The 26561-nt window shown below is 42.7% G+C and overlaps 1 protein-coding gene across 3 annotated transcripts in view; it reads left to right on the top strand.

Moving 5' to 3' along the window:
• The first annotated feature begins 23096 nt into the window (after positions 1-23096).
• The window catches only part of MSL2 (MSL complex subunit 2), a 32071-nt gene continuing 28606 nt past the window's right edge, over positions 23097-26561 (top strand). Inside the window, exon 1 of one of the 3 annotated variants that reach the window (XM_081569691.1) lies at positions 23097-23467. In XM_081569691.1, the coding sequence (XP_081425817.1) occupies positions 23413-23467 (55 nt within the window). In that variant the 5' untranslated portion in view covers positions 23097-23412. Of the gene's footprint in view, positions 23468-23762; positions 25108-26561 lie in introns of those variants that run through there. The other 2 variants (XM_081569690.1, XM_081569692.1) reach the window with 2 other exon arrangements.

Here is a 26561-nt window from a genome sequence, read left to right on the forward strand (position 1 = left end):
TATCCTTCAATAAAATAAATAAATAAATAAATAAAAGAAGCAATTTCTTTCTCATGGAGCATGGAAAACCTATACAGTTTCCCAATGGTGTTTTTGATATTTGAGACATACTTCCTGGGGAATATCAAAAGTAATAAAGATAATCGCTTTCCTTTAGGGCATGGTTCATTCAATCTTATGACTGATGCAAGTGTGAATGACCCTAAGTGAATGAGAGAAAGAAGGCAGGAGGTTTGGGAAGAGGCAGGGCATTTTAAGGAAAGTCAGCAGGGGAGCTGAATGATGTGATGCCACCAAGTGCTATCTGCTGTCCCACATGATTTGTTATTTTGTTAAGGAAGGAAGGAAAAAATGAAAGAAGGAACAAAGGGAGCAAGGAATGAGAAAGAAAGAGAAAATAAGGAAAGATGAAAGAGAAAGGAAGAAAAGGAAGAGCAGGGAAGGGCAAGAAAGGCAATGAAAAACACATATTGTTTGAAGCCTTAGAAAGCAGATACAATAGGAGAATTTTCTTTAGAACCTCTTTTATATATAGGGAAGGATTAAGTAAATATTGATGTATTTCATGCTTCCAGAATCAGATGATCACAGGCTACAAGGGGCCCTAGAGAGGAGCACTGCAGTGGTTAGGAGTTAGTGAAGGGTTTCTGGCACGATGAAAAAACATGCTTTGATGCCATAAAAATGGAATTTAAAGTAACACAGCACTGAAAAACATGAGTTTATCTCTTTGAGCTGCAGTTTTCCCATTTATTAACAGCAATATTAATATTGACCCTATAGAAGAGATAGAAGGATTAAATTAAGTGTAACAGCATATTTAAAAGTGCCTTTCACAGTGCTGGGTATGCACTAGGTGCTTGATAAACGTTAATCTCATTGACTCTAGCTTGGGAGGAGAGGCCAATTAGATAGGAAGGATAGTATAGATGAAACCAATTCTGTAGCTCTGAAGAAGATAGCTAACTATTGCAAGGAGGGAATTGTCAAGAAGTCTGAAGAAAAGTCAAAAAGTAAGTGAATCTAGAAGTAGGAAAACAGAGCCAAGGTTATGCCACAAGAATAGTCTGCTTAGAACATTGACCTAAAAAACACTGTTGCCAGGACATGCTGGCACTGCCCCTGGATTCTCAAGGCCATACCACTACTGTGAACGGTTTTGATACTGTTATGTATCTTTGTGTTACTCCCACATTTGGAGTTTTGAGTGGGAATGTGTCAGATTGTCAGAGACTAAGTAAAATGCCCACACTCTAGCATGAGAGCGATCTAATCCATTTGTCAAGAGTCCCATGAAAGGAGACTCCCTCTAAATAAAAGGGAGTTATGATGGTGAGTAGCCAAGAAAAGGACAAATGATTTCTGTATTATTTAGAATAATGCTAGCAACTGTAACGAACCAACCCCCAAATTTCAGTGACCTAACATAATAGAAGCTTATTGTTCACTCATTGAACATTCCAGTGTAGGTGTTCCTCACATGGTGGGCAGCTTTCCTCCACATGGTGTTTCAGGGGCTGAGGTATCTTCAATCTTGTGGCCTCACTATCCCTAGAGTCCTCTGTATTCAACTGGAGAATAGGGAAGAAGACAAGTAGAAGAGGAGTCCTGCTTCTTAAAGAGCCCAGCTATCCCTGGATACAGGAGCAAGCTTGGCCATGTGATCCCTGACTGGCCAGCCACTTTCTAGCAACAACTCCACGCTACAGAAAGGGAATTGCAAAAGTGTGGTGGCCAATAAGCTGCCTATGCCACATCCTCTACTGAATCAACGTATGTGGTAAAGTGTGTGGGGTTTGGGATCAGGGAAGTAAATATGAAAGCAACCTGAAAAGATGGGGAACTCTTTGAGTAGGGGATTGGAGAGTGGGGAAAGAGATAGTACACCAGGAAGTGGAAGTAAATGGGGAACATCAATCCCAGGGTGCAGGATAGTCTGAAAAATGCAGCATTCCTGGCAACCTCTTTCCTATGACTGTTGCACTGAATTCCTGTGTGTATAGCGCACTTGGTGAAGTGCAGAGGTTGACAAGGGTGACCTAATGGTAGCTATCTCCATGAGACTTCTAAACTATTGGGAAGATGTGAACATATATAGAAAGATAAGTTTTGTTTTCTTAGGTAGCACTTGGGAAGTATAAAGTGAGTGGTGCGGGTAAGTGCCATAAAAGTTCAAAATAGAAAGTTGTCACTGACTGCTGAGGGCTTAGGGCAGGTGTTTAGTCAAGGTTCTCCAAAAAACTGACACCAGACACAACTGAATGCCTGTGAGAGAAAGGGCTTCCCTGGTGACTCAGACGGTAAATTCGCCAGCAATGCGGGAGACCTGGCTTTGATCCATGGGTTGGGAAGATCCCCTGGAGGAGGGCATGGCAACCCACTCCAGTATTTTTGCCTGGAGAATCTCTATGGACCGAAGAGCCTGGTGAGCTACAGGCTCACCACATGGTTGCACTACTCACATAGTCTCAAAGAGTTGGACACAACTGAGCGACTAAGCTCAGCACAGCAATGAGAGAAAATGCAGCGGGAGCCAGGGGAGTCTGGGAGAGACTCTAGACTATGAGTATAAGGTAAACCTGATCCTGAGTGAAGGAGAATGTGAGAAGTGATCTGAGTGGAAGCAACTTTTTATTTTTGGCTGTGCTGCACATCATACGGGACCTTAGTTCCCTGACCAGGCACTGAAACTTCACCCCCTGCAGCGGATGCTCGGAATCTTAACCAGGGGACCTCCAGAGAAGTCCTAGGTGGAAGCATCTTAAACTGCAGAGTAGGTTAAGGAAAGTGGAGCTAGACCATCCAGGAGTCCTTGAGCAAAGTCACCCACCTGATGAGCCCCGCATCTCCCAGGAACTTCAGTTTCCCTGTCACACTCAGTCATTGACTGGGAGCAGCCTGCAGGATGTACAGCCTTGGAGAAAATCCAGCCAGGGAATGCGGAGAGCAGCAGCGAGGCCCTTGGTCAGTTATATTCCTTTAAGTTGGAGATCTGAAAGGTATATCCTCAGGGCCACCACAGTCTACCCTCTACCCCCACACAGATCTGCCTCTTCCCATAGGTTAAGGAAGCAGTTCCTCCCTGTTCCTGTGGGCCTTTCTTTCTGAGAGGAAACTCAAAAAAGGGCATTTAGTGGCACAAGCTATAGCCTCTGTGGCTGCAGTTACTCTCAGAGCCACAACTGGTGTTCATCCTCTCCATCCCTCACCACCCATTCTCAAGTCCCCTCGCCCTCAGCAATCACCTTGGCAGGTCTTGTTGACTGAACTGGTGATATGACCCAAACTTTGATCCTGGAAGAGTCTGAACCTTTCTCAGGCCACATTGCATTTATGGCTACAACAGAGAGTACCAGGAGGCACCTAAGTGGATCACTTGGCTTCCACATGTTTCCTCCTTGTCCCCATTGTGTAAAAGCCATGTCCCCAACCTACTCCACCCCCACCCAGCTAAACAGAGTCAATTACCCTTGCTAGATAGTGATTCCTCTCACCTGTGGTCCTGGACACACGGAACTCAAAGAGCCATGGCAGCAGCTGCAGCTTGTAGTTCAAAGGGGTCCTCGTTATATCTTTTGGCAAAAGTGTGCCCTGTTTGGGGACTTGGATGTCTAACCTGTTGAGTCAAGAGTTGTGGGTCTAGGGACTTCCCTGGTGATCCAGTGTTAAGACTCTGCACTGCCAATGCAAGGGGCTTTGGGTTCACACCCTGGTGACGGCACTAGATCCCACATGCTACAAAAAAGAGCCCACATGCTAAAGATCCCATGTGCCACAACTAAGACCAGGCACAGCCAAGCAAATTGAAAAAAAAAAAGTGTGGTGGGTACAGGAAGCACAAAACTCCTTGGTGGGACATTGGGTGTGATAGCAAGTGAGGTCACTTCTGCTTCTATCTCTTGTTTCCTAGACCCATGTATCCTTCCTAATGAGAACACAGCACCATGTAGAGATCTCTGCTTTAACACACACACTGTGTCTTGTATGTGTTAAATCAGATGGGCACCCCATCCACCAAACTCTATGCTGTAACTTGCTGCCTCTATCAAGTACTTCAGTGCCCTTGGAGGCCACTGCAGACCTGCCTTAGCTGAGCATTCCAACATCTCTGGAGCTCTGCTACTCTAACAATTAGGTCTTCATCCTGCAACTCAGCTGTGTATTCCCTTCCCCTGATGGACATAAAGGTCTCTCTGTAAGCTATCCCAAAAGCCTATGGCTTCTTGCTTAACCAAAAATTGCTTGTTGTTAATGGCCTTCCATCTCTCATGATTTCTCTGCAGGCATCAATACAACTTGATAGTAACCACTTAGTTTTATTTTGTAAGCGTTATTCCTTCCCATGTTTTTATTATTATTATTTATTTTATGTATTTTTTTGGCCACGCCACATGGCAAGCAGGATCTTAGTTCCCCAACCAGGGATCAAACCTGTGCGCCTTGCATTGCAAGTGTGGTGTCTTAGCCACTGGACTGCCAGGGAAGTGCCCCCTATTCCCACTCCCATGTTTTAAAATGCTTGTATCATCACACCTGCCACAGCATTCCCATCCATTGGGCCATTTCCCTGGGTTAACACTGGTAGAATCTTTAGCAGTTGAGCTACAACCTATGTTCTGCCTACAAACCAGCTTGGTGTGCTTTTGAATAGGCAGTAGATAAGCCAGTCCAAATTCTTATCTTACCACTTGTTTTCTTGGACCCCTTCTGGTACCATTTGTGTAAGTCCAGATCACTGAGAAACGATGCAAGACAAGACTAACCATGCAAGAAATGTATTAGAGGAAATGACTATAGAGAAAATAGGGAGTCAAAAAAAAAAAGGATACTGGAAGAGCCATCAGATTACAAAGCGAGTCTGACTCTGAGTGAAAGGATGAGGGAAGGAAGATTCAATGTAAGCATCTTACACCCCAGTGCAGTTCTAAGTACAGTTGGACAAGGATTTTCAGTATTTCTCAAAGTCATCTATCAGAGGAGTCTGGCATCTCCCAAGAATAGGCCTGCTTTAGCGTCTGTGCCACATTCAGTCATTGTCTGGGAGCAGCCCATGGGAAGAAGAACCTTGGTGCAAACAGTGATGAGTTTCAGAGGTCAGTAGCTAGTGCCCTCGGTCAATTATGCTCACTTCAATCAGAGAGCTGAGAAGTATATTCTAATGACCTCCACAGCAGTCTTCATAGGAGAGGTAAGATAGGGTCAGGGCCTAGAAAATAGGCAGTAATTAGATAAGTAGTGATGGGCAGAAGATATATCCAATGGCGATTGTTAGGCAGAATATACTATCTGTTCTAGATTAAAAAGAAAATTGGGTACCTTATCTGAAGGGCACCTTATCTAAAAGGCTCATTTTAACACTGTCATGGGAAAAATAATGGAAAGGTAGGTAAAGTTATAATTGTTGTGGGCCTTCTACCAGAGTGAGAAATTCAGGCTTTATCCCATCAACACTTGGAAGTGATGGACATATTAAATCTACATTTTACTCTCAGTAGCTTTGAATACAAATGATCACTCTCCTTCACTTCCTCCTTCATGAAAAATTCTCTTGGCTTCTTTGACATCACATACTCCTAATTTTCCTCCTGTATCATTGATCACTTGTTTTCAGTCTCCTTTGTGCAGTTACTCATGACTTGAAAGTGGGTGGTTTGCCCAGAGGAGAATATAAATGGGTAAGAGCAGAAATCCAAAGAATTAGTTATTGAGTTAACCCATCCTTAAGCAACTTTATCAGGATTATGCCATTCTCAAATCGAAACACTTCAATGGATTCTCAGTGTTCATATGATAAAGACAAGCATTCTTAACACTGTCTATAAGACCCTGCATGGCATAGGTCCTACCAACCTCTATGACTCATCTAGTACATCCCTCAATCTCTCTGCTCCAGCCAAACTGGTCTTCTACCAACTCTTCAAAGTCACCACGTTTCTCCTTCTGCAAGGTTTTTGTCTTTACCGGGTAAAGGTGCATCTCTTCTCTTTTCAGTGGTTGAAGTCTACTCATCCTTAGATTTCAGTTTGACACTTCCTTAGAGAAGCCTTCCATGACTTTTTTAAGTCAAATTCTTCTGTTTTATCTCTTATACCATTTATTTTTATTTGTACTTATCAAAGTTGTTATTGTATATTTATTTGTGTGATTATTTGTAATTATCAAAGTTATTTTTGTATATTTATTTGTGTGAATGTTTGATTAACATCAGTTTTGTCAGTCTCTCCAACTCTACTGTAGAGGCACGTGAGAGTAAGGACTGTATCCATATTTTTATTTTTCTTCTATCACTTAGGACAGTGACTGAAATATATTTAATACAATACCTTAATTAATCGGGCTTCCCAGGTAACTCAGTGGTAAAGAATCCTCTTGCCAATAGAGGAGACACAGGAGATTCCAGTTTAATCCCTGGGTCGGGGAGATCCCCTGGAGGAGGAAATGGCAACCCACTCTAGGTTGTGTGTTTATAGCAAGAGGCTTTTTGTTCTCCCAGGAAAGCAATGCTTTTCCTCTATTCTCACCACCAAGTGAGTTAGGAGTACTGGTATGTGGGAAAGGGAAGCTGATTTCCTGTTGAATGTATTTTTGAGTAGGAGACTTGATGGAAGCAAAGGGAAAGGAACTGAAGAGAGATGTCAAATGGGCATTGGAGGTAGGCTATGGGGGCTTTCAAGGTGGCGATAGTGGTAAAGAATCCACCTGCCAATGCAGGAGACATGAGACGTGGGTTTGATCCCTAGGGTGGGAAGATTCCCCTAGAGTAGGAAATGGCAACCCCTTCCATAGTGTCGCAAAGAGTTGGACACTACTTTAGTGACTCAGCAGGGTATGGAGCAGTCTGAACTTCCATCATTTTTCATAACAAGAATGAGTAATTCCAAAGAAGCAGAGGTAACCATAAGGGCAAGAACTATGATCCTTCCTAGCTGGGCAGACACTCATTGAGACCCACCCCAACCATTTGCAGGGCCCAGGACAAGTGTACAAATGGCAGCTTACATACCATAGGTCTAAATATTTACACGTTATAAATCAAACTAACAAACTTTTAAATGATATATGTTTTATCCTCCTACTTTGATGAACATATTTTCAAAACAACATTTAAGGCGGGGTTACAATTTAGAATTTTTGAAGTCTTTGGAGTTTCACACCAGAATATGGCAGCACAGGCAGAGTTGGTCTTCCAACTATGGCTCCTGGCCCACCTCCCTTCTCGTTTTACTCTGATTGTTCCTCATTCTTCAAAGTTCCTAATCTTGAGGTTTTTCACCTAAACTCAAACATCCAACCTCTATTACCAACTGCTGTCCCTTGACCACTTCTTAGACTCTTGGGAAAATCTCTTTGGTTTTGTGGACCCCTCTACCTGAAAGGAGAGTCTTCCCCAGAGTGGCTCCTTCTAGTCTGGGTCTAAGTGCGCTACTGCCCTAGTTCCTCTTCCTCTCCTATTTGTACCAACACACCAGAAGAGCTAGATCTTGAGTGAAGGGAAAAGAAGAGATGAGATTTTAAAGTATTTTGAGATACTGAAAATACTAGCAGCTGAAACTACTAGTTGCCATCCAAAGTCTATCCTCTTCTTCTTCCTTGATGTTAGAACTTCAATTTTGCTTGGCAAGTCCATGCACCTACTAAAAGCCTGTTTTTCTAGGGTCTCTTCCCATTGGGCATGGTAAAGTGATCAAGTTATGGCCAAAGAAATGTAAAAGAAGTGTTATGTGGGCTGCTTAAAACTGGAAATTTCTTAGAAGGTGCTGACACAGCTGGAAGGTAGGCCCTTTTGTTTTCCCTTTCTCCTTACTGTTGTCTGAAATGCTGAAACTTCAGAAGCTGTCTTGTACTATAAGACAGTCTTGAAGGTAGATGTTTTTGGATGGTGGAGTATAAAGATAAAGCTTGAGTCCCTGATGACAGTGGAATTACCACGCCAACTGTGCAAGTCCTACCTCTGGACTTTTTCTTTAAAAAACATGAAAGAAGTAGATAGATATCTATGTTGTTTAAAAATTGTTAGTTTAGCTTTTCTGTGATTTCATCCAAACCTACCCTTGATTCAAAGTTTTAAACTAGGCTTTATTAACCAGAAAGTTATGGACTCTACAGAAGATGTAATACAAGGACAAGAAAGGCCAATTTAATATAGCATGGTTGAAAGTAGTGATTGGACAATAAATGAGTCAAACAGTAGGGCCCCTCTGTGGTTTTGAAGAATATTGCTTCAGTAAATGGTGGAGACAGAAATCTGATTTCAAGAGATGAAAAACATTGAAATAAGGTTAAATTCTACCAAAAGTTTGACAGATTAAAGGAAGAGAGAGAAGAAGTGGTCTGAAGGATGGTTTTTGAAACATATGTCCCGGTTAGACAGAACTGAGGAACATAGCAACGAGGGATGGAAGGCTGAAGAAGTATTTAATAAGATTTGGGAAAACCGTGGAACAAATTCCTAGAGGAAGCCAGAAACAGAAGGCAATGATAAAAGATGGGGAATTATGGACTATTTTGATGCAGACAAGAAAAAGATCTCGAATTTCTCCTTAAAGTAGAGAGGTAAGGTCTGCTAAGAACTGCAAGGTGAGATGGGAGTTCAAAGATATGAGAATGTGGAAAAGATTTGGAACAGACAGCACCATTCCATGGCTAAGAAAGAGCTGGCCCTTTCAAATAAGACTTCAGTAGTAAAAGGAGCTACCATTTGTGATGCCTACTGTATGCTGTATAGTATGCTAGACACTTACATACACCACTTCACTAAAAAGGAAAAATTTTTCCTGTTTGCTTTTTACCTCTGTAACTACTCCTTCTCAGTCTTTTTTGTGAGATGCTCTTCTCTGCTCTTTGTTTAAATATTGGTGGTCCTGAGGGTTTCATTCTTAGCCTTTTTCTCTTATTTCCCTGGGTAATTCCTGTCTCTCCCATGATTGCTCTTGCCAGCTGACTGCCAGGTTTAGGTCTATAATCCAGATCGCTCCCTCCCATACCTGGAACACCAGACTCATCTAACTGCCTACTGGACATTTCATTTGGATGTCTCATAGCAACTGTAAACGTCTAAAACCTGCATTTACCATTTCCCTCCAAACTCATTTTACCTACTGAGTTCCCTATTCTGAATTTATAGAATATTAAAAGTAGAGACTGTGGAACCAGACAACCGGGATTCAATTCTCACCTCCCATTAATTGTGTGACCTTGAACAAATTACTGGACCTCTGTGCCTCAGCTTCCCCATAAGCGAAATGGGGATGATAAAATAGCAATTACCTCATGTTGAACAGGATAACAAGTTAATATACTTAAATGACTTTGATCAGTGCCTGGCACATGGTAAGGCCATGTGTTTGTTATTATTGTTGGCAAAATAAGAGAATTTTGACATCACCTGTGACTGTCTCTCATTCTCGCATTCCATCTTTCATCAAGTTCTATTGATTCAGTCTCCTAATATCTCTCATCCCTCACTGACACCTCCTTAGCTTGATGCCCAAGATCAAGGGTCAGCAAATTTGTTGACCTAAGAGGCCAGTTAGTAAATATTTCAGGCTTTGCAGGTCACAACTACTCAAATCTCCTGAAGTAATTTAAAAAAATTATATAAATTCATAAATGATTGAGTGTGGCTGTGTTCCAATAAGATTTATTTATGAACACTAAGATTTGAATTTAATGTGCCATGAAATATTATTATTTAAAAAACTTTTAAATGTAAAAAATTCTTATTTTGTGTACCATACAAAAATAGGCCTTTAGTCTGTAATGGCCAACTCCTGGGCAAGATCATTTTTTGATGAGATATTGCAATAACTTCTTAATCGGTCTCTCAGCTTCTGATCTTGTATCCCCTCCTTGCAAAACCTATTTTCTACGATGTCCCATTACTCTTAGGATGATCCTAATAGTGTCCATAAAGTCCTTCATATTACATCACTTTTTCTCTTGCACTATATATGTTTTAGCCCTACTCAGCTACATGAAGTCTCCCAAATACGCAAGCTTTTTCCTCTGGGCCTTAGTACATGCTGTTTATTCTGTCTATAGACTCTTCCCACCTTTCCCACTTTCTCTCACTTCTCCTTCAGGTCACGTTTTGTATATCACTTCCTTTATACTTTCCTGAGTTTTGATGTCTAGTTAGGTGTCCCTTCTCATGTTTCTCAGTCAGTTCAGATCAGTTGAGTTGCTCAGTCGTGTCTGACCCTTTGAGATCCCAAGAACTGCAGCATGCCAGGCTTCCCTGTCCATCACCAACTCCCAGAGCTCACTCAAACTCATGTCCGTCGAGTCGGTGATGCCATCCAACCATCTTATCCTCTGTCGTCCCCTCCTCCTCCCACCTTCAATCTTTCCCAGAATCAGGGTCTTTTCAAATGAGTCAGTTCTTTGCATGAGGGGGCCAAAGTATTGGAGTTTCAGCTTCAACATCAGTCCTTACAATGAATATTCAGGACTGATTTTTTTTTAGGATGGACTGGTTGGATCTCCTTGCAGTCCAAGGGACTCTCAAGAGTCTTCTCCAACACCACATTTCAAAAGCATCATTTCTTTGGTGCTCAGCTTTCTTTATGGTCCAACTCTCACATCCATACATGACTGCTGGAAAAACCAGAGCTTTCACTATACAGACCTTTGTTGGCAAAGTAATTGTACTTTTTAATACACTGTCTAGGTTTGTCACAGTTTTTCTTCCAAGGAGCAAGTGTTTTTTAATGTCATGGCTGCAGTCACCATCTGCAGTGATTTTGGAGCCCAAGAAAATAAAGTCTGTCATTGTTTCCATTGTTTCCCCATCTATTTGCTATGAAGTGATGGGACTGGATGCCATGACCTTCATTTTTTGAATGTTGAGTTTTTAGTCAGCTTTTTCACTCTCCTTTTTCATTTTATCAAGAGGCTCTTTAGTTCCTCTTTGCTTTCTGCCATTAGGGTGGTGTTATCTTCATATCTGAGGTTATTGATATTTCTCCCGGTAATCTTGATTCCAGCTTGAGCTTCATCCAGCACAGGATTTTGCATGATGCACTCTGCATATACGTTAAATAAGCAGGATGACAATATACAGCCTTGACATACTGCTTTCCCAATTTGGAACCAGTCCGTTGTTCCATGTCCAGTTTTAACTGTTGCTTCTTGACCTGCATACAGATTTCTCAGGAGGCAGTTAAGGTGGTCTGGTATTCCCATCTCTTTAAGAATTTTCCACAGTGTGCTGTGATTCACACAGTCAAAGGCTTTGGAATAGTCAACAAAGCAGAAAGTGAAAGTCGCTCAGTCATGTCTGACTTTTTGCAACCTCATGGACTATACAGCACGTGGAATTCTCCAGAGGAGAATACTGGAGTGGGTAGACTTCCCAGGGGATCTTCCCAGCCCAGGGATCGAACCCAGGTCTCCCTCATTGCAAGTGGATTCTTTACCAGCTGAGCCACAAGGGAAGCCCCAATAAGGCAGAAGCAGATGTTTTCCTGGAACTCTCTTGCTTTTTCTATGATCCAAGAGATGTCGGCAATTGATCTCTGGTTCCTCTTCCTTTTCTAAATCCAGCTTGAACATCTGGAAGTTCTCGGTCACGTACTGTTGAAGCCTTGCTTGGAGAATTTTGAGTATTACTTTGCTAGCATGTGAGATGAGTGCAATTGTGTGGTAGTTTGAACATTCTTTGGCATCGTCTTTCTTTGGGACTGGAATGAAAACTGACCTTTTCCAGTCCTGTGGCCCCTGCTGAGTTTCCAAAATCTTCTGGCATTTTGAGTGCAGCACTTTCACAGCATCATCTTTCAGAATTTGAAATAGCTCAACTGGAATTTCATCACCTCCACTAGCTTTGTTTGTAGCAATGTTTTCTAAGGTCCACTTGAGTTCGCATTCCAGGATGTATGGCTCCAAGTGAATGATCACACCTTCATGACTATCTGGGTCATGAAGATCTTTCTTATATAGTTCTTCTGTGTATTCTTGCCACCTCTTCTTAATATCTTCTGCTTCTGTTAGGTCCATACCGTTTATGTCCTTTTCTGTGCCCACCTTTGCATGAAATGTTCCCTCGGTATCTCTATTTCTCTAGTCTTTCCCATTCTATTGTTTGCCACTATTTGTTTGCACTGATCACTGAGGAAGGCTTTCTTATCTCTCCTTGCTATTCTTTGGAACTCTGCATTCAAATGGATATATCTTTCCTTTTCTCCTTTGCCTTTCCCTTCTCTTCTCAGCTATTTGTAAGGCCTCTTCAGACAGTCATTTTGCCTTTTTGCATTTATTTTTCTTGAGGATGGTCTTGATCACCGCCTCCTGTACAGTGTTATTAACCTCTGTCCATAGTTCTTCAGGCACTCTATCTATCCAGTCTAATCCCTTGAATCTTTGGCAGAATAGGAGGACATGCACTCATCTTTTCCTGCAAGAACTCCAAAATTGCAACTCACTGCTGAACAACCATCAACAGGAGAATGTTGAATCCCTCCAAAAAAAGATACCCCACATCCAAGGGCAAAGGAGAAGACAATTGGAGGGGTGAAATCACGTTTAGAATCAAACACCATACCTGCCAGAGATGCTTGGAGGGCTCAGACAAGGCCTTGTGTGCACTAGGACCCAAGAACCTCACAGAGACTGAGTTAAACCTGCCTTTGAGTGTTTGAGTGTCTCTTGCGGAGGCTCGAGTCAGCAGTGGCCTGCTGTGGGGACAGGGGCTCTGGCTGCAGCAGACCTGGGACATATAGCATGTAGCATAAGCCCTCTTGGAGGAGGTTGCCATTAGCCCCACCATAAAGCTGCCAAGTAGATGACCCACAAACTACAGAACAACTATACCAAAGAAATTCTCACACTGTTAATTAAGAAAGTTTTAGGACTCACAACAGACTTTTCAACCTGGGGATCTGGCAAAGGGACTGAGAATCCCCAGGAAATTTGATTTTGGAGGCCAGTGGGGTTTGATGATAGAACTTCCACAGGACTGGGGAAACAGACTCTTGGAGGGCACAAATAAAACCTTGTGTGTACCAGGAGCCAGGAGAAAGGCACAGTGTCCCCACAAGAGACTGAGCCAGACTTGCCTGTGAGTGTCCAGCAGTATCCTGCGGAGGCGTGGATCAACAGTGGCCTGCTGAGGGGTCAAGGGCACTGAATACAACAGTGCAAACTTAAGTCCTTTTGAAGGAGGTCACCATTACTGTTATTACCCCTACCATAGTTTGGCCTCAGGCCAAACAACAAGGAGGGAACACAGCCCCACCCATCAATAGAAAATTGGATTAAAGATTTACTGAGCATGGCCCCACCCATCAGAACAAGACCCAGATTTCTCTACAGTCAGTCTCTTCCATCAGGAGGCTTCTACAAGCCTCTTATACTTATCCATCAAAGGGCAGACAGAATGAAAACAATGATCACAGCGAACTAACCAGACTGATCACATGGATCACAGCCTTGTCTAATTCAGTGAAATTATGAGCCGTGTAGGGCCACGCAAGACACACGGGTCATAATAGAGAGTTCTGACAAAACATGGTCCACTGCAGAAGGGAATGGCAAACCACTTCAGTATTCTTGCCTTGAGAACCCCATGAACACTATGAAAAAGCAAAAAGATATGACATTGAAAGATGAACTCCCCAGGTTGGTAGGTGCCCAATATGCTACCAGAGAAGAGTGGAGGAATAACTCCAGAAAGAATGAAGAGACAGAGCTAAAGCAAAAACAACACCCAGCTGTGGATGTGACTGGTGATGGAAGTAAAATCCAATGCTGTAAAGAGCAATATTGCACAGGAACCTGGAATATTAGGTCCATGAATCAAGGTAAATTGGAAGTGGTCAAACAGGAGATGGCAAGAGTGAACATCGACATTTTAGGAATCAGTGAACTACAATGGACTGCTGCTGCTGCTGCTGCTAAGTCGCTTCAGTCGTGTCTGACTTTGTGCGACCCCATAGACGGCAGACCACCAGGCTCCCTGGGATTCTCCAGGCAAGAATACTGGAGTGGGTTGCCGTTTCCTTCTCCAGTACATGAAAGGGACAAGTGAAAGTGAAGTCACTCAGTCGTGTCCAACTCTTAGTGACCCCATGGGCTATAGCCTACCAGGCTCCTCCGTCCATTCAGATGACCATTACATCTACTACTGTGGGCAAGAATCCCTTAGAAGAAGTGGAATAGCCCTCATAGTCAACAAAAGAATCCAAAATGCAGTACTTGGGTGCAGTCTCAAAAATGACTGAATGATCTCTGTTCGTCTCCAAGGCAAACCATTCAATATCACAGTAATCCAAGTCTATGCCCCAACCACTAATGCCAAAGAAGCTAAAGTTGAATGGTTCTATGATGACCTACAAGACCTTCTAGAACTAACCCCCCAAAAGATGTTCTTTTCCTCATAGGGGACTGTAATGCAGTCCAGAGATACTTAGAGATACTTGGAGTAACAGGAAAATTTGGCCTTGGAGTACAAAATGAAGCAGGGCAATGGCTAATAGAGCTCTGCCAAGAGAACGCACTGGTCATACCAAACACCCACTTCCAACAAAACAAGAGAAGACTCTACACGTGGATATCACCAGATGGTCAATACTGAAATCATATTGATTATATTCTTTGCAGCTGAAGATGGAGAAGCTCTATACAGTCAGCAAAAACAAGACCAGGAGTTGACTGTGGCTCAGATCATGAACTCTTTATTGCCAAATTCAGACTTAAATTGATGAAAGTAGGGAAAACCAGTAGACCATTCAAGTATGACCTAAATCTCATGTTTTTTACAGGACCATATTGAAGTACTTGTCTCATTGCATTGTAACTATATATTCATTTCTGTCTTAGCTGGTAGACTGGAAATCCTGAGACTGTCTTTTTCACCTGTGTACTCATAGTGCCTATGTTAGAATTACATTTGATGACAATATGACTCTCCATGGTAACCCTTCAAGGTAAGTATTTTTATCCCCATTTTACAGATGAGAAGACTAAGGCTCAGAGAGCTTGGATATTTTCCCCAACTCTACACAGTAAGTATTGGAATAAAGATTTGTTCATACTAATATCACTACCCCATGCCACCCCCCAAAACTCAGAAATAACAAGAAGGTTTGGCTCAACTTCAGGTTAGAAATATTTTTTAAACTATTTTTTTTTATTTGCAGTACAGTTAATTTACAATTTGTGTTAATTTAGTTTCACATGTACAGCATACATACATACATATATATAAAAAACAGGTTAGAAATATTCATTTTTAGCCTGTGTTCTGTCTTTAAGTTGCAAATACCATTTTTTCCCAATTTTATTGAGAAATCATTGACACATATAACTGTGTAAGTTTAAAGTATATAGCAAGATGATTTGATTTACATATGTTGTGAAATGATTACAATAGGTTCAGTTATCATTCATCTTCTCATATAGATACGATAAGAAAAAATAAATAAGAAAAAAGGAAAACATTTTCTCCCTATGATGAGAAATCTTAGGGTTTACTCTCTCAACATGTTTCCTATTTATTATATACCAGTGTTAGTTATAGTCATCATATTGTACATTACATCGCTAGAGCTTATTTATCTTATAACTGAGAGTTTGTACCTTTTGACTACATTTCTCCAATACTCTCTCTCCCCATCCATCACCCCTAGTAACCACAAATCTGATATCTTTTTCTGAGTTTTTGTTTTCAGATTCCACATATAAATGAGATCATACAGTATTTGTCTCTCTGTTTGACTTATTTCAGACAGAGAGCATAATGCCTTCAGCATAATGCCTTCAGGGTCTATCCATGTTGTCACAAATGGTAGGATTTTCTTGTTTGTTTTTTTCAATGGCTGAATAACTTTGCATTGTATATATGCCAGAACTTCTTTATCCATTTATCCATGGATGGACAGTTAGCTTGTTTTCATGTCTTGGCTATTGTAAATAATGCTGCAGTGAACATGGAAGTGCAGTTATCTTTTTGAGTTAGTGTTTTCATCTCCTTTGGATGTATTCCCAGAAGTGGGATTCCTGGATCATATGGTAGTTCTATTTTTAATTTTTTGAGGCTCCTCAATACTGTTTTCCACAGTGTCTGTACAAATTTAGAATCCCACCAACAGTGCACCTGGGTTCCCTTTTTTCCTTACATTCACACCAGCATTTGTTATTTATTGTCATTTTGATGGTGGCCATTCTAATAGATTTGAGGTGATATAACACTGGAGTTTCAATTTGCATTTTCTCTAATGACTAGTGATGTTGAGCATTTTTTCGTGTACCTCTTGACCTTCTGTATATCTTATTTGGAGAAATATCTATTCAGGTCCTTTGCCCATTTTTATTTATTTTTATTTTTTTGCCTATTTTTAAATTGGATTTTTTCTATTGTGTTATATAAGTTCTTTTTATATTTCGGATATTAACCCCTTACCAGATAAATGATTTGCAAATATTTTTTCTCATCCCACAGGCTGTCTTTCAGTTTGTTGATGGTTTCGTCTTCTGTGAAGAGCTTTTTAGTTTGATATAGTCCCTTGTTTATTTTGATTTTGTTGATTGTGACTGAGATGTCATATCCAAAAGATCATTGCTGAGACCAATATGAAGGAGCTTTATTCCTATGCTTACTTCTAGGAGTTTCACAGTTTCTGGTCTTACATTTAAGTCATTAATCCATTTTGAGTTAAGTGTTGTAAGAAATGAATTCAGTTTCATTCTCTCACTGAATGATGGAGAATGATTCAGTTTGGAGAATGATGGAGAATGATAGTGAATGATTCAGTTTCATTCACTCACTGGATGTGAGTATCCAGTTATCTCAGCATCATTTATTAAAAAGACTTGTCTTTTTTCCACTGAGTATTCTTGGCCCCCTTTTCAAATATTAGTTGACCATATATGCTTAGGTTTATTTCTTGGCTCTCGATTCTGTTCCATTGGTTTAGTTGTCTGTTTTTATGCCAGTAGCATACTATTTTGATGACTATAGCTTTACAGTATAGCTTGAAATCAAGAAGTGTGATGCCTCCTGCTTTGTTGTTCTTTCTCAGGAGTACTTTGGCTCCTTAGGATCTTGCGTGGTTCAAAGACCATTTTTTAAGCCTTATTGTTCAGGAGTGTCTCCTAAGATATCTTTACAGATCTCATTTTATCCAAGAGATATACCCTTTTAGAAACAATTTCTGCAATCGCTTTTTTCCCTGTCCCTAAGCAGTTCCCTCTCTCATTTCACATAGCAGCAATACCAAACTCGCATCACTCTCTCGAAATTTTCTTGCTACCTTCCCTAATACTAAAATTTTGAACAATCATATTTAGGACTGAGGCTCTTTCAGTCCTACCTTCTTGACTCAACCTGCTTGACTAGAGAACTGTCTTAATCATGTAATGCTAAATCCTGTACAGTAGGTTGGTGGTCTTGATGCTAGCAAACTTCAGGTAGTACCACATGCCATATGGAACAAGTGGGAATTGTAAAGAGATATAAATTGTCCTAAGACAAACAGAGATCTTAGATAATGGCCATGTAAAAGCCCCCAGGGACAAATGGGCTATGTTTCAAAAATTCAATTTTAAATTGATTGTTTGGAATGCAGGACACGTTTTCCCTTAGAAACAATGCTATGAATAATCGCAACTATTCTCTCAGGGAAGTCTACAGAAGCTTGTTTAGCCCATAGTGTAACAGAAATATCTGCTAAGATATTTTAGATTTGCAACAAGTGCATCCCTAAATCCTTACCACTCTGAATTATTAATTAGCTGTTTACATAGCTGCCACCCCAACAAGACTGTGAACTCTTTGAGGGCTGGAAACTGTTGAATTATTCATTTTTGTATTTTGAATGCCTGGCATATAACTGGCAATAAATGTTGGTTGCATAAATGAATGGACAAATTTAATAGGTATTTGAATAGTGTTAAAAGTGTCTTAAGGAATAAAAACAGTAACATTTAGTGGGTACCTTAATATGTGTCTGGCACTGTGGAGTCAGATGACCAACAAAGCAGCTGCTTTGCTTAGGCTAGAGTTAGAGATGAAGAAACTGAAGGCGATTTTAATATTTGAGACATAAATAGGTGCTGGACTTGCTAAATAAATGTTTTGGATGAAATGAATGGATATATGTATTAATTTGGAAAAAATTTCATTGAAAAATAACAGAAATTGATATGTAAAGGGATATGTGTCTTTTGAAGGGCTACTTTTTTTTTTTTTTTAATATTTATTTATTTGGTCATGCTGGGTCTTCAGCTGCACCACTCAGGATCTTTAGTTGTGGCATGTGGGATCTAGTTTCCTGACCAGTGACTGAACCCAGACTCCCTGCATTGGGAGAATGCATTCTTAGCCGCTGGACCACTAGGGAAGTGTCAGTGAGGGGCTACTTTTGAGGAGGAGATAGGTATGACCACAGCTAAAGAGCAGCAGATGGAAGATGAAATTTGGTAACAGTCAGAAAGGAGTGGATGGAAAGAGCAGGATTGGTTTTGATTAAGCCCTGGGCTTAAGTTCATCTGGTTTACTGTTCCTCATAAAGTGATATTTGCTCTGGCCAATCTTCAAAGGCTCCTTGTGAGTTATATTAAGCTATTATGATCACTTTTCATAGATGGAAGTTAATTGGATTGATTTCTTTCCACAACAGTAGATCAAGCACTTGTTAAAATTTGGTAGGGATGACGTCTCAGTGAGCCTAGTGAAAGATTGTTTGCTGAATCACTAAAAGACACCGGGATTCTTGGCCTCCGGAGGAGAAGAATTCAATCCGGGGCCAGAGACGAGGCTTGATCACTCAGAGCTTTTGTGTAATAAAGTTTTATTAAAGTATAAAGGAGACAGAGAAAGCTTCTGACATAGGCATCAGAAGGGGGCAGAAAGAGTACCCCCCTGCTAGTGTTAGCAGTGGAGTTATACACTCTAAGATAACAGGATTAGCCAGAAGGTTTAATCCAGAGACTGTCCTCAGGCAGGATATATTATTGTTAGATAATCCTCGTAAAGACAGACCTACTCCCATAATTTACATTTTAAGATAACAGAATTAGCCAGAAAGTTTAATCCAGAGACTGTCCTCAGGCAGGATACATTGTTATATGATCCTAAGGAATGTAGAGAGAAAAGAAAAAAAAAAAGTTTGTCCTTTCTTGCTCCTTGAGAATTCCAGACCCCTCTCTTGGGGACCTTGGGGACCCCTAGACTTCTTATCAACCTGCCTAGGAAATGACTCTCTCACTAGGCTGCTATCACACAAAACCATAAACTGAAACTTAGTGGCTTAGAGAATATTTATTTCTACAATTCTGGATGTTAAAAGTGTGAGATCAAGGTGCCAGCATGATCACCTAGCAACGGCCCTCTTTTGGGTTGAAGATGGCTTATACCTTTGTTGTATTCTCACATGACAGAGTGAGAGAGTTCTTTGGGGTTCTTTTCATAAGGGCACTAATCCTGTTACAGCCACGCGTTTTGGGAAACAAACTCACTCAGAAGAACAATGCAGGTAATGGAGGGCAGTTTACTACACCGGCGGGGCCCAAGGCAGAGTCTCCTCTTAGCCAAGGACCCCGACCAGCATTTGTGAAAATCTTTTATACCCCATGTGTACATGTCTGAACTCACCACCCCCCAAATTCCTTGAGACTTCCATAAACAAAGGAAGGGTAAATACAATCACAATAATCTCATCATTTAGGTGTTATGCGTTCAAACAGTTAAACAATTGGCCAATAATCAATAAGCCCGAGGTTACGCTCCGATAGGTACAGAAAAATTTACGGCCTGTCCAGAGACAGGGGTGATTAGTGTATGTTTTCTCTTAGGCGATGAGTAACCTGGATAGGATCTTCAAGGTTCCCCTGTCCGGAGGGGGTCTTATCCTTCTATTGTTGTTTCCACAGGCACAAAGCACAGAGTTCAGAGTCCATCAGAGAGGTGGCCGAGCATGATCAGCACGAACAGGCCTAAGATGGAGTCCAGGCCCTATGAATTCCTTCTTCAATCCCATTCATAAGGGCTCTATCCTCATGACCTAATTATCTCCCAAAGCCCCACCTTCTAATACTATCACACTGGAGGTTAAGATTTATATATATAAATTTAAGTTGGGAACTTCTCTGGTGGTGCAGTGGATAAGAATCTGCCTGCCAATGGCAGGGGACATGGGTTTGATTCCTGGTCCAGGAAGATTCCACATGCTTCAGAGCAACTAAGCCCTGAGCCACAACTACTGTGCTCCAACTATTGAAGCTCATGTGCCTAGAGCCTGGGTTTCACAACAAGAGAAGACACCCCAATGAGAAGCCCATGAGTGGCAACGAAGAGCAGCCCCCACTTGCCACAACTAGAGAAGGCCCTGCATGCAGCAGACCCAGTGCAACCAAAAATAAAATTATAAAAAAATAAATAAATTTGGGTTGGGGAGGGGGACATAGACAACAGATGGTTACAGGAGAGAAGGTACTGGAGCAGAGATACTAGGCAGTTAGGGAGACTGCATCCTGGGAAGGTGAGAGAGGGAATATCATCTCCAGATAGATTTTGGTTTTGGAAGGAGAAGGCAGAGGGAGGAGGGTGAAATAGGAAGAGAAAAGAAGGCAAAAACTTTTTCGCAATTTTCTAAAGGGCTTAACCCCTCAGAAAACCCCTTTGACTTATCGCCAGCCTGATCTTTGTTCACTGAAAGTATAACTATAACTACTTCTGCATTAATTTTATTGTCCTCAAAGTGCTAGACGACAATCAATAAATACTTGTTTGATTATTCCTAGTGTTTCAAATCAATCCACACTCTGGCTTTACTAAGGGTCTTAGAATTGACATTGATCAAGCTGAAGTAAGAACTATCGTTAAATTTATAAGACATTTTATGTTTTTCTCCAAGGAGAAGTAAACATTTGTCCATGTCTATTATTCACCACACACTGTATTTTGGGATGTTTACTTATAGTATCACATTTCTAGCAATTCATCATTATTTTAACAATTACTGAGGAACCATTATATGTCAAACCCTGTGCTTGGCAATAATGATAAAGGCAGAGAGAGAAGAGCAGAAAACTGCTCTTCAAATGGTTCTAGCATAATAAGAAGATAGGACTAAACCAACAACTGTCACTTAGTGTGATAAATGCAGTCAAAGAGGTAAGCACTTGGAAATCTTGGAAGACAGAAAACGGGAGCTTTAATTCAAAATGGATAGGAAAAACGATAATAAGAAGGAAACAAGTATTTGTTGTTTGTCTGAAATGAAAATTTAAGTGCCAAGAGGAGTCTAAGGAGCCATGACTAAATGTGATGTGCTACCCTTGATGGCATCCCAGATCAAGAAAAGAACATTAGGGAAAAACTGAAGAAATATGAATAAAATATGGATTTTAATTAATAATAATGTATTACTATTGGTTCATTGATTGTGACAAATGTACAATACTAAGCTGTTACTGATAGAGAAAATTGGATGTAGAATTTAGAACTACCTGTACTATCTGCGTAATAATTCTGTAAATTCAAAACTGTTTTCAAATAAAAAGTTAAGTAATTTTTAAAACTGGCATTTTGTATTTTTATCAGATCTGGCAACCCTAACAGTTTTACTTCCAAATAATAATTAAACACAAAATATGAAAAAAATTACCTTAAGTTGATAGTTTGAGATATTTAAGTTATATATGAATTCTCCTAAATATTTGATCCAGGCACTTCTTTTAATATAAACAGTTCATTTGTTTTCTTTTCAGGCAAACCTCAAACAAGTAAATAGTTATTATACAAGGAATGTATTTCAGCGTGGAGATGCTTTGCCTCTGAGTGCCATAGCCTATCAGCATTTGCAACCAATTTCAAAAGCTAAAAAAGAACTGCCTCTTCTTTCTCTTTCACACACACTCACACATGAACCATTAATAGAATTATTCTTAATCTGACGTGCACATCTCAAGAGATTTAAAAAAATCCGTTTATGTGAAAATCAGCAAGGTTAAGGCCCTGAAAATAATCACTTGCCTAGGGTGACCGCTAACTTGTAATGTCTGAATGGAAACAGTGCTGATATTTCACTCTCCCTGTTGGTCCTCTGGGGAAGAACAACCTGTGTGTTATAGAAGAACTTGAGTCTGGAATAAAAATAGAACTATTACAATATTGTAAAGTAATTAGCCCCCAACTAAAATAAATAAATTTATTAAAAAAAAAAAACAGTTTTATTTGAAGGTGAGCTTAGAAAAGATTTCTTATTTAAGAAAAAAGGAAGACCAGGCTTTTAAGAGTGAATTTTATAAACTATTTGTCATTTTCTAGATACAATGACCAAATACATTTTGCACAGCTTTGTTTCACAAAATTAGGAAAATAGATTATTTTTAACACTTCATACTAATAGTATGCCAGTGCTTCCAAAGAAAATGTACCTGTCCTCAAATGGTAATAGAATTTATCAGACGTTATATGAGTTCTCTTGATACCTTAACTCTTCATTTCTACTCTAAGCGGCAAGCCTCTAAAACAAATGTGTTTGTGTCAGAAAAGATGTACATACGTCATAAATCTTCATTTGCAGACATGTGTAGAGCATTTACTAAGCGCAAAAAGTTACGCTGAAGAGCTTTGGTGTATCCAGAGATGATTCCTACGCTGTTTCTATTTTTAAAGACGGTTTTGTTCTTTTGGAGGGGAGGGGAGTCAGACGTTAAATTAGGGTTTTGTTTTTATCTCAGTGACCTTGGTCTCCTGCAAAAACAGGAGGTCAAAACTTACTTCGAAAAACAGGTAATACTTTCAAGGATTTGGGTTCTAAAGCAGGACCATGGGTTCTTTATCTGTTCATACAGAGGGCGAGGTCTATTAAAGGACAGAAAGAGATTTCGTTTTGTTGTTAAATTGGATTCCTGTGGAGAGCTTGGTGCCCTGGAAGGCTGGGCTGCTCACGTCCGTCGTTCTCCAAGCACTCGAGAAAGAGCCCGCTCTGACGGGTAGAGTAGGAGGTGAGAGCGGGCACCACCGCTTCAGACGGCCTGCTCCGGCCTTAGAGGCCTCAGGCTGCCGTCGACGCGAGCCGCAGCCCCAAAAGAGCCCACGCCGCCCGAACGCCCGCTGGGAGCGCAGCCACGTCGCTCGCCACCTCCCTTCTGAGCCGGGCGGGTGCAGGGGAGCGGCGGCAGCGCCCTTTCGGCCGTCTGGAAGCTCGGTTCCAGGAGAAAGGCCGCGAGGGCGGGGCTTGGGGCGGTGCGGAGCTTTCTCCTCACCTCGCGGTCAGCCCGGGCGAGGAGAGGCCGCGTGGGGCCAGGGCGGAGCGTCACATGGCGCGACCCAGCCGGGGCTCCGCGTTGGCGGACACCGAGGAAGCCGTGTAGTGCGAGAAGCCTACAACCCACACTGGGGAAGGATGGGTCAACTAACGAACGTTTCACCACAGCCCACACGCCTAAGAGGGAATTTGAGAGCGCATGGGGGAGGGGCGAGGAGAGCACCAGGAGCACACACAGTACAGGGAGCAGGAAAGTGGAGAGTCAGGCATGCGCAGTGAGCTCAGGGTGGGTTGGCAGCGGGGAGGGGCTGGTGTGAGCGGGCTGATGTGTTTATCCGGTTTTCTGGGTGGGCGCTCAAAGCGCACGCGTTAAGGGCGAAAGGCGGCGGAGTTGGGTAGTGGAATGCGCATGCGCTGAGCGAGCCGGTAGCTCTGGGAGGGTGTGGAGGGGGCTCTTAGAGGAGAAGCAGGGGAAAAGGGAAGCGAAGGGAAAGGAAAGGGCGGGGGGAGGGGTGAGAATGTGGTCTGCGCATGCGTGCGAGCACTAGCGACGACGGCGGCGGGGGAGTCTCGGGGATGACAGTGGCTTTGCCCGTTGGGGTAACGGTCGTCGTCGCCGGCAGGGCCTGAGGCACCGCACAGCCCGCGGGATCCATTAAGACCGCAGCAGCCCGGGCCCTACCGAGCTAGAGTGGCGCGTGGAGTCGGGGTGAGGGCGGCGAGGCACGGGGGGAGGGGCCTGCGGCGGGGCCTTGCTGTGTGCGCTGGGCGGCGGCGGGGCCTGTCGGTGTGAGCGCTTGCCTCCGCCGCGGCCGGCCGGGCGTCGTGGGCGGTGGCGGCCGTGGTGCTTGGCGGAGGAGGTGTCCGTGTGTGTGGCGCGGAGAAGATGGCCGGGCAGTGAGGGGGCGGCGCTTGCGCCTGGTGACCTCGGAGTGAGCGACTGAGGAGCGAGGGGCGCCGCCGCGGCCCGGCCGGGCCTGCTCCCCGCCCCCTCCCGCCGCCACCGGCCCGCGCACTTCCTCCCTGGCCCTCCCCTCTCGGGCGGGGGCCTCCCCTACCCGCTTCGCCACCTCAGGGAACAGCCGGGCTCTAACCGCCGGGGCGGAGAGCCAGGCTCAGTCCGGACCCCGCGTCCGATATGGAGAGAGCGGCGGCGGTTTCCGCCAGCCGCAGCAGCAACGTTCTCCGCCGCCGCGGCTCGGTGCACTAGATCCAGGAAGCCGACGCCCGCGCCGCCGTCCTTGCCGTCGCCGCTGCCTCCGCGCCGGGCGCTGTGATGGAGTAAGGGCCCCGCAACCCGTGAGAAGCGTGCCCGCCCCTCGGACCGGGCCGGGGCCTGCTGCCGCGCCCGCCCAGCTCGACCACAGGAGGTGCCTCCGCGTCCAGGGATGCAGCTCGAGCGCAGGCCGCCCGCCGAGCCGCGGGGCTAGACTGAGCGCCGCCTCCGCCGCGTTCTGCGCCCCGCGGCCGCCCGGGACGAACTCGAACGCTGGTTTCTTGCTCGGTCTTTTTTATATTTTTTTCTACTCGGTCTGCAAGTCTCAGGGACGGAGGAGGGGCGCCAGGGCCCCATGTGTGGGAGGATTGCTTCAGCTCCACAAACTTGTACGGATTTTGGTTACTACTTTGGCCAGTGGTTCTGCCCCGATTTCCTCCGAATTGTTACAAACTCGCCGTTGTTCCCTGGCTGCTTACAAAGTTGGATCCGGAATTTCTTTTCACCCGGGAGCCAACAGTGTCGAAGCGTCTGCAATGAACCCGGTGAATGCTACTGCTCTCTACATTTCCGCGAGCCGCCTAGTGCTCAACTACGACCCCGGAGACCCCAAGGCGTTTACAGAGATTAACAGGCTCTTGCCTTACTTCCGACAGTCCCTCTCGTGCTGCGTTTGCGGTGAGACGCCTTTTATTGTTCCCTTTTCAATGCTGATTTAAAAAAAAAAAAGAAAAACTCTGGGCGATGGTAACAGGAACGGTTTGACGGCCGGGTAGTTTGTATTAAGCTTTTGTTATTTGTACGGTAGTGCAAGGTCTTTAGTTTTGAAACTCGCCAGAGGACTTTTGCCCGGCATTTGAGACAGAACCTTCTAAACCGCCCTGTACGGCGGCCTCAGTGTTCAAAATTATTTAATTCGCCTTAAGTCAGTTCTGTACCATTTCTGGTGGTGGGTTTTTGTTGTCTTTTTTTTTTCCCCCCTCAAAAAGGGGAAATCATGCATGCTGCTGCCTTAAAAAAAATTTTTTTTGACGCTTTCGATATCAGAACTGGCAAAACACCTACCTTGGTTAAACCTGGTATAAACACTGTACATGTGGCGTGTTTGCATTTCTCCAAACGTGTTAGGTGTGGGTGATGGTATAGCGGGTGAACTCGGTGTGGAACTTTTCCCCCCAGGTTCTTCTAATAGTTTGACAGCTTGACGGTAAACGATGATCCAGGGTAGACTGATGGTACTAAGTGCTTTTTAGCTGGTGGGGTTTTTTACAGGATTACTTTTTCTTTGGCTTTACTATATCGTGGCTTGCTAGAAAGTGATTTTAGGTGTTTTTGTTCAAGAAGTATTAGTTCGTGCTGGACAGGATATTTTCCAAGTTATTTTTGAGAGATGAAGTTGTCTAACATTCGTGTTTCAAAAATGGTAGTAACTTGTGATTATTATCGAAGTGATTGAAATTTATTTTTCAAAACACACCTAGACTGAAAACTTTAATATAAAGGAAAGGGCAACTGGCAAAACCAAAACAAAATAGTAATACTCCACATTCTTATTTCTCCAAAACTTCTGAGGTTTTGTTGATCCACTTGTTTCGTCAGAATTTGAGAAATTCAGTCGTTTCAGGCTTTCACTTAAAGACAAATTTTGCGACTGTAGTGGCTGAAGGGAGAAATAGTATTCATCTGAGATTCAACTTTTTCTGTATAGCTCTGGGGCAAAGCACTGAGGAGGGTGCAGAAAAGGTGAAGAGGTTTTTTTTTTTTTTTTTTGCACGTCAGGTACTTAATTTATTCTCATAGACATTTAAGTAACAGTGTTCGAATGTGATTAAGTGCTACGCTGACTGGTAACGGAGACTTAATCTTTATAGAGAAACGGTTGCTCTGGGTGAATCAGTTAACTGCCCCCGGACCTCAGTTTCTTAACGTGTGAAATGAAAGCTTTGGGCTAGATTCACAGTTTTCTTTCTGCTCATATTTTACAAATATAAGGATTTGCTTGATTTCAGCGTTCTATCCCACCTCATTCTCCCTCTCTTTTTTGTATGGAGTACTTTTTTTTTATGCCTTCACAGCTTTTGATAGTTCGTGGAATGAGGAGATGGGCCTGCTGTAACAACTTTTTACACAAA

The sequence above is a fragment of the Giraffa tippelskirchi genome, chromosome 2 (assembly GCF_054371585.1).
Source record: "Giraffa tippelskirchi isolate mGirTip1 chromosome 2, T2T-mGirTip1v1.2.pri, whole genome shotgun sequence".
Taxonomy (NCBI): domain Eukaryota; kingdom Metazoa; phylum Chordata; class Mammalia; order Artiodactyla; family Giraffidae; genus Giraffa; species Giraffa tippelskirchi.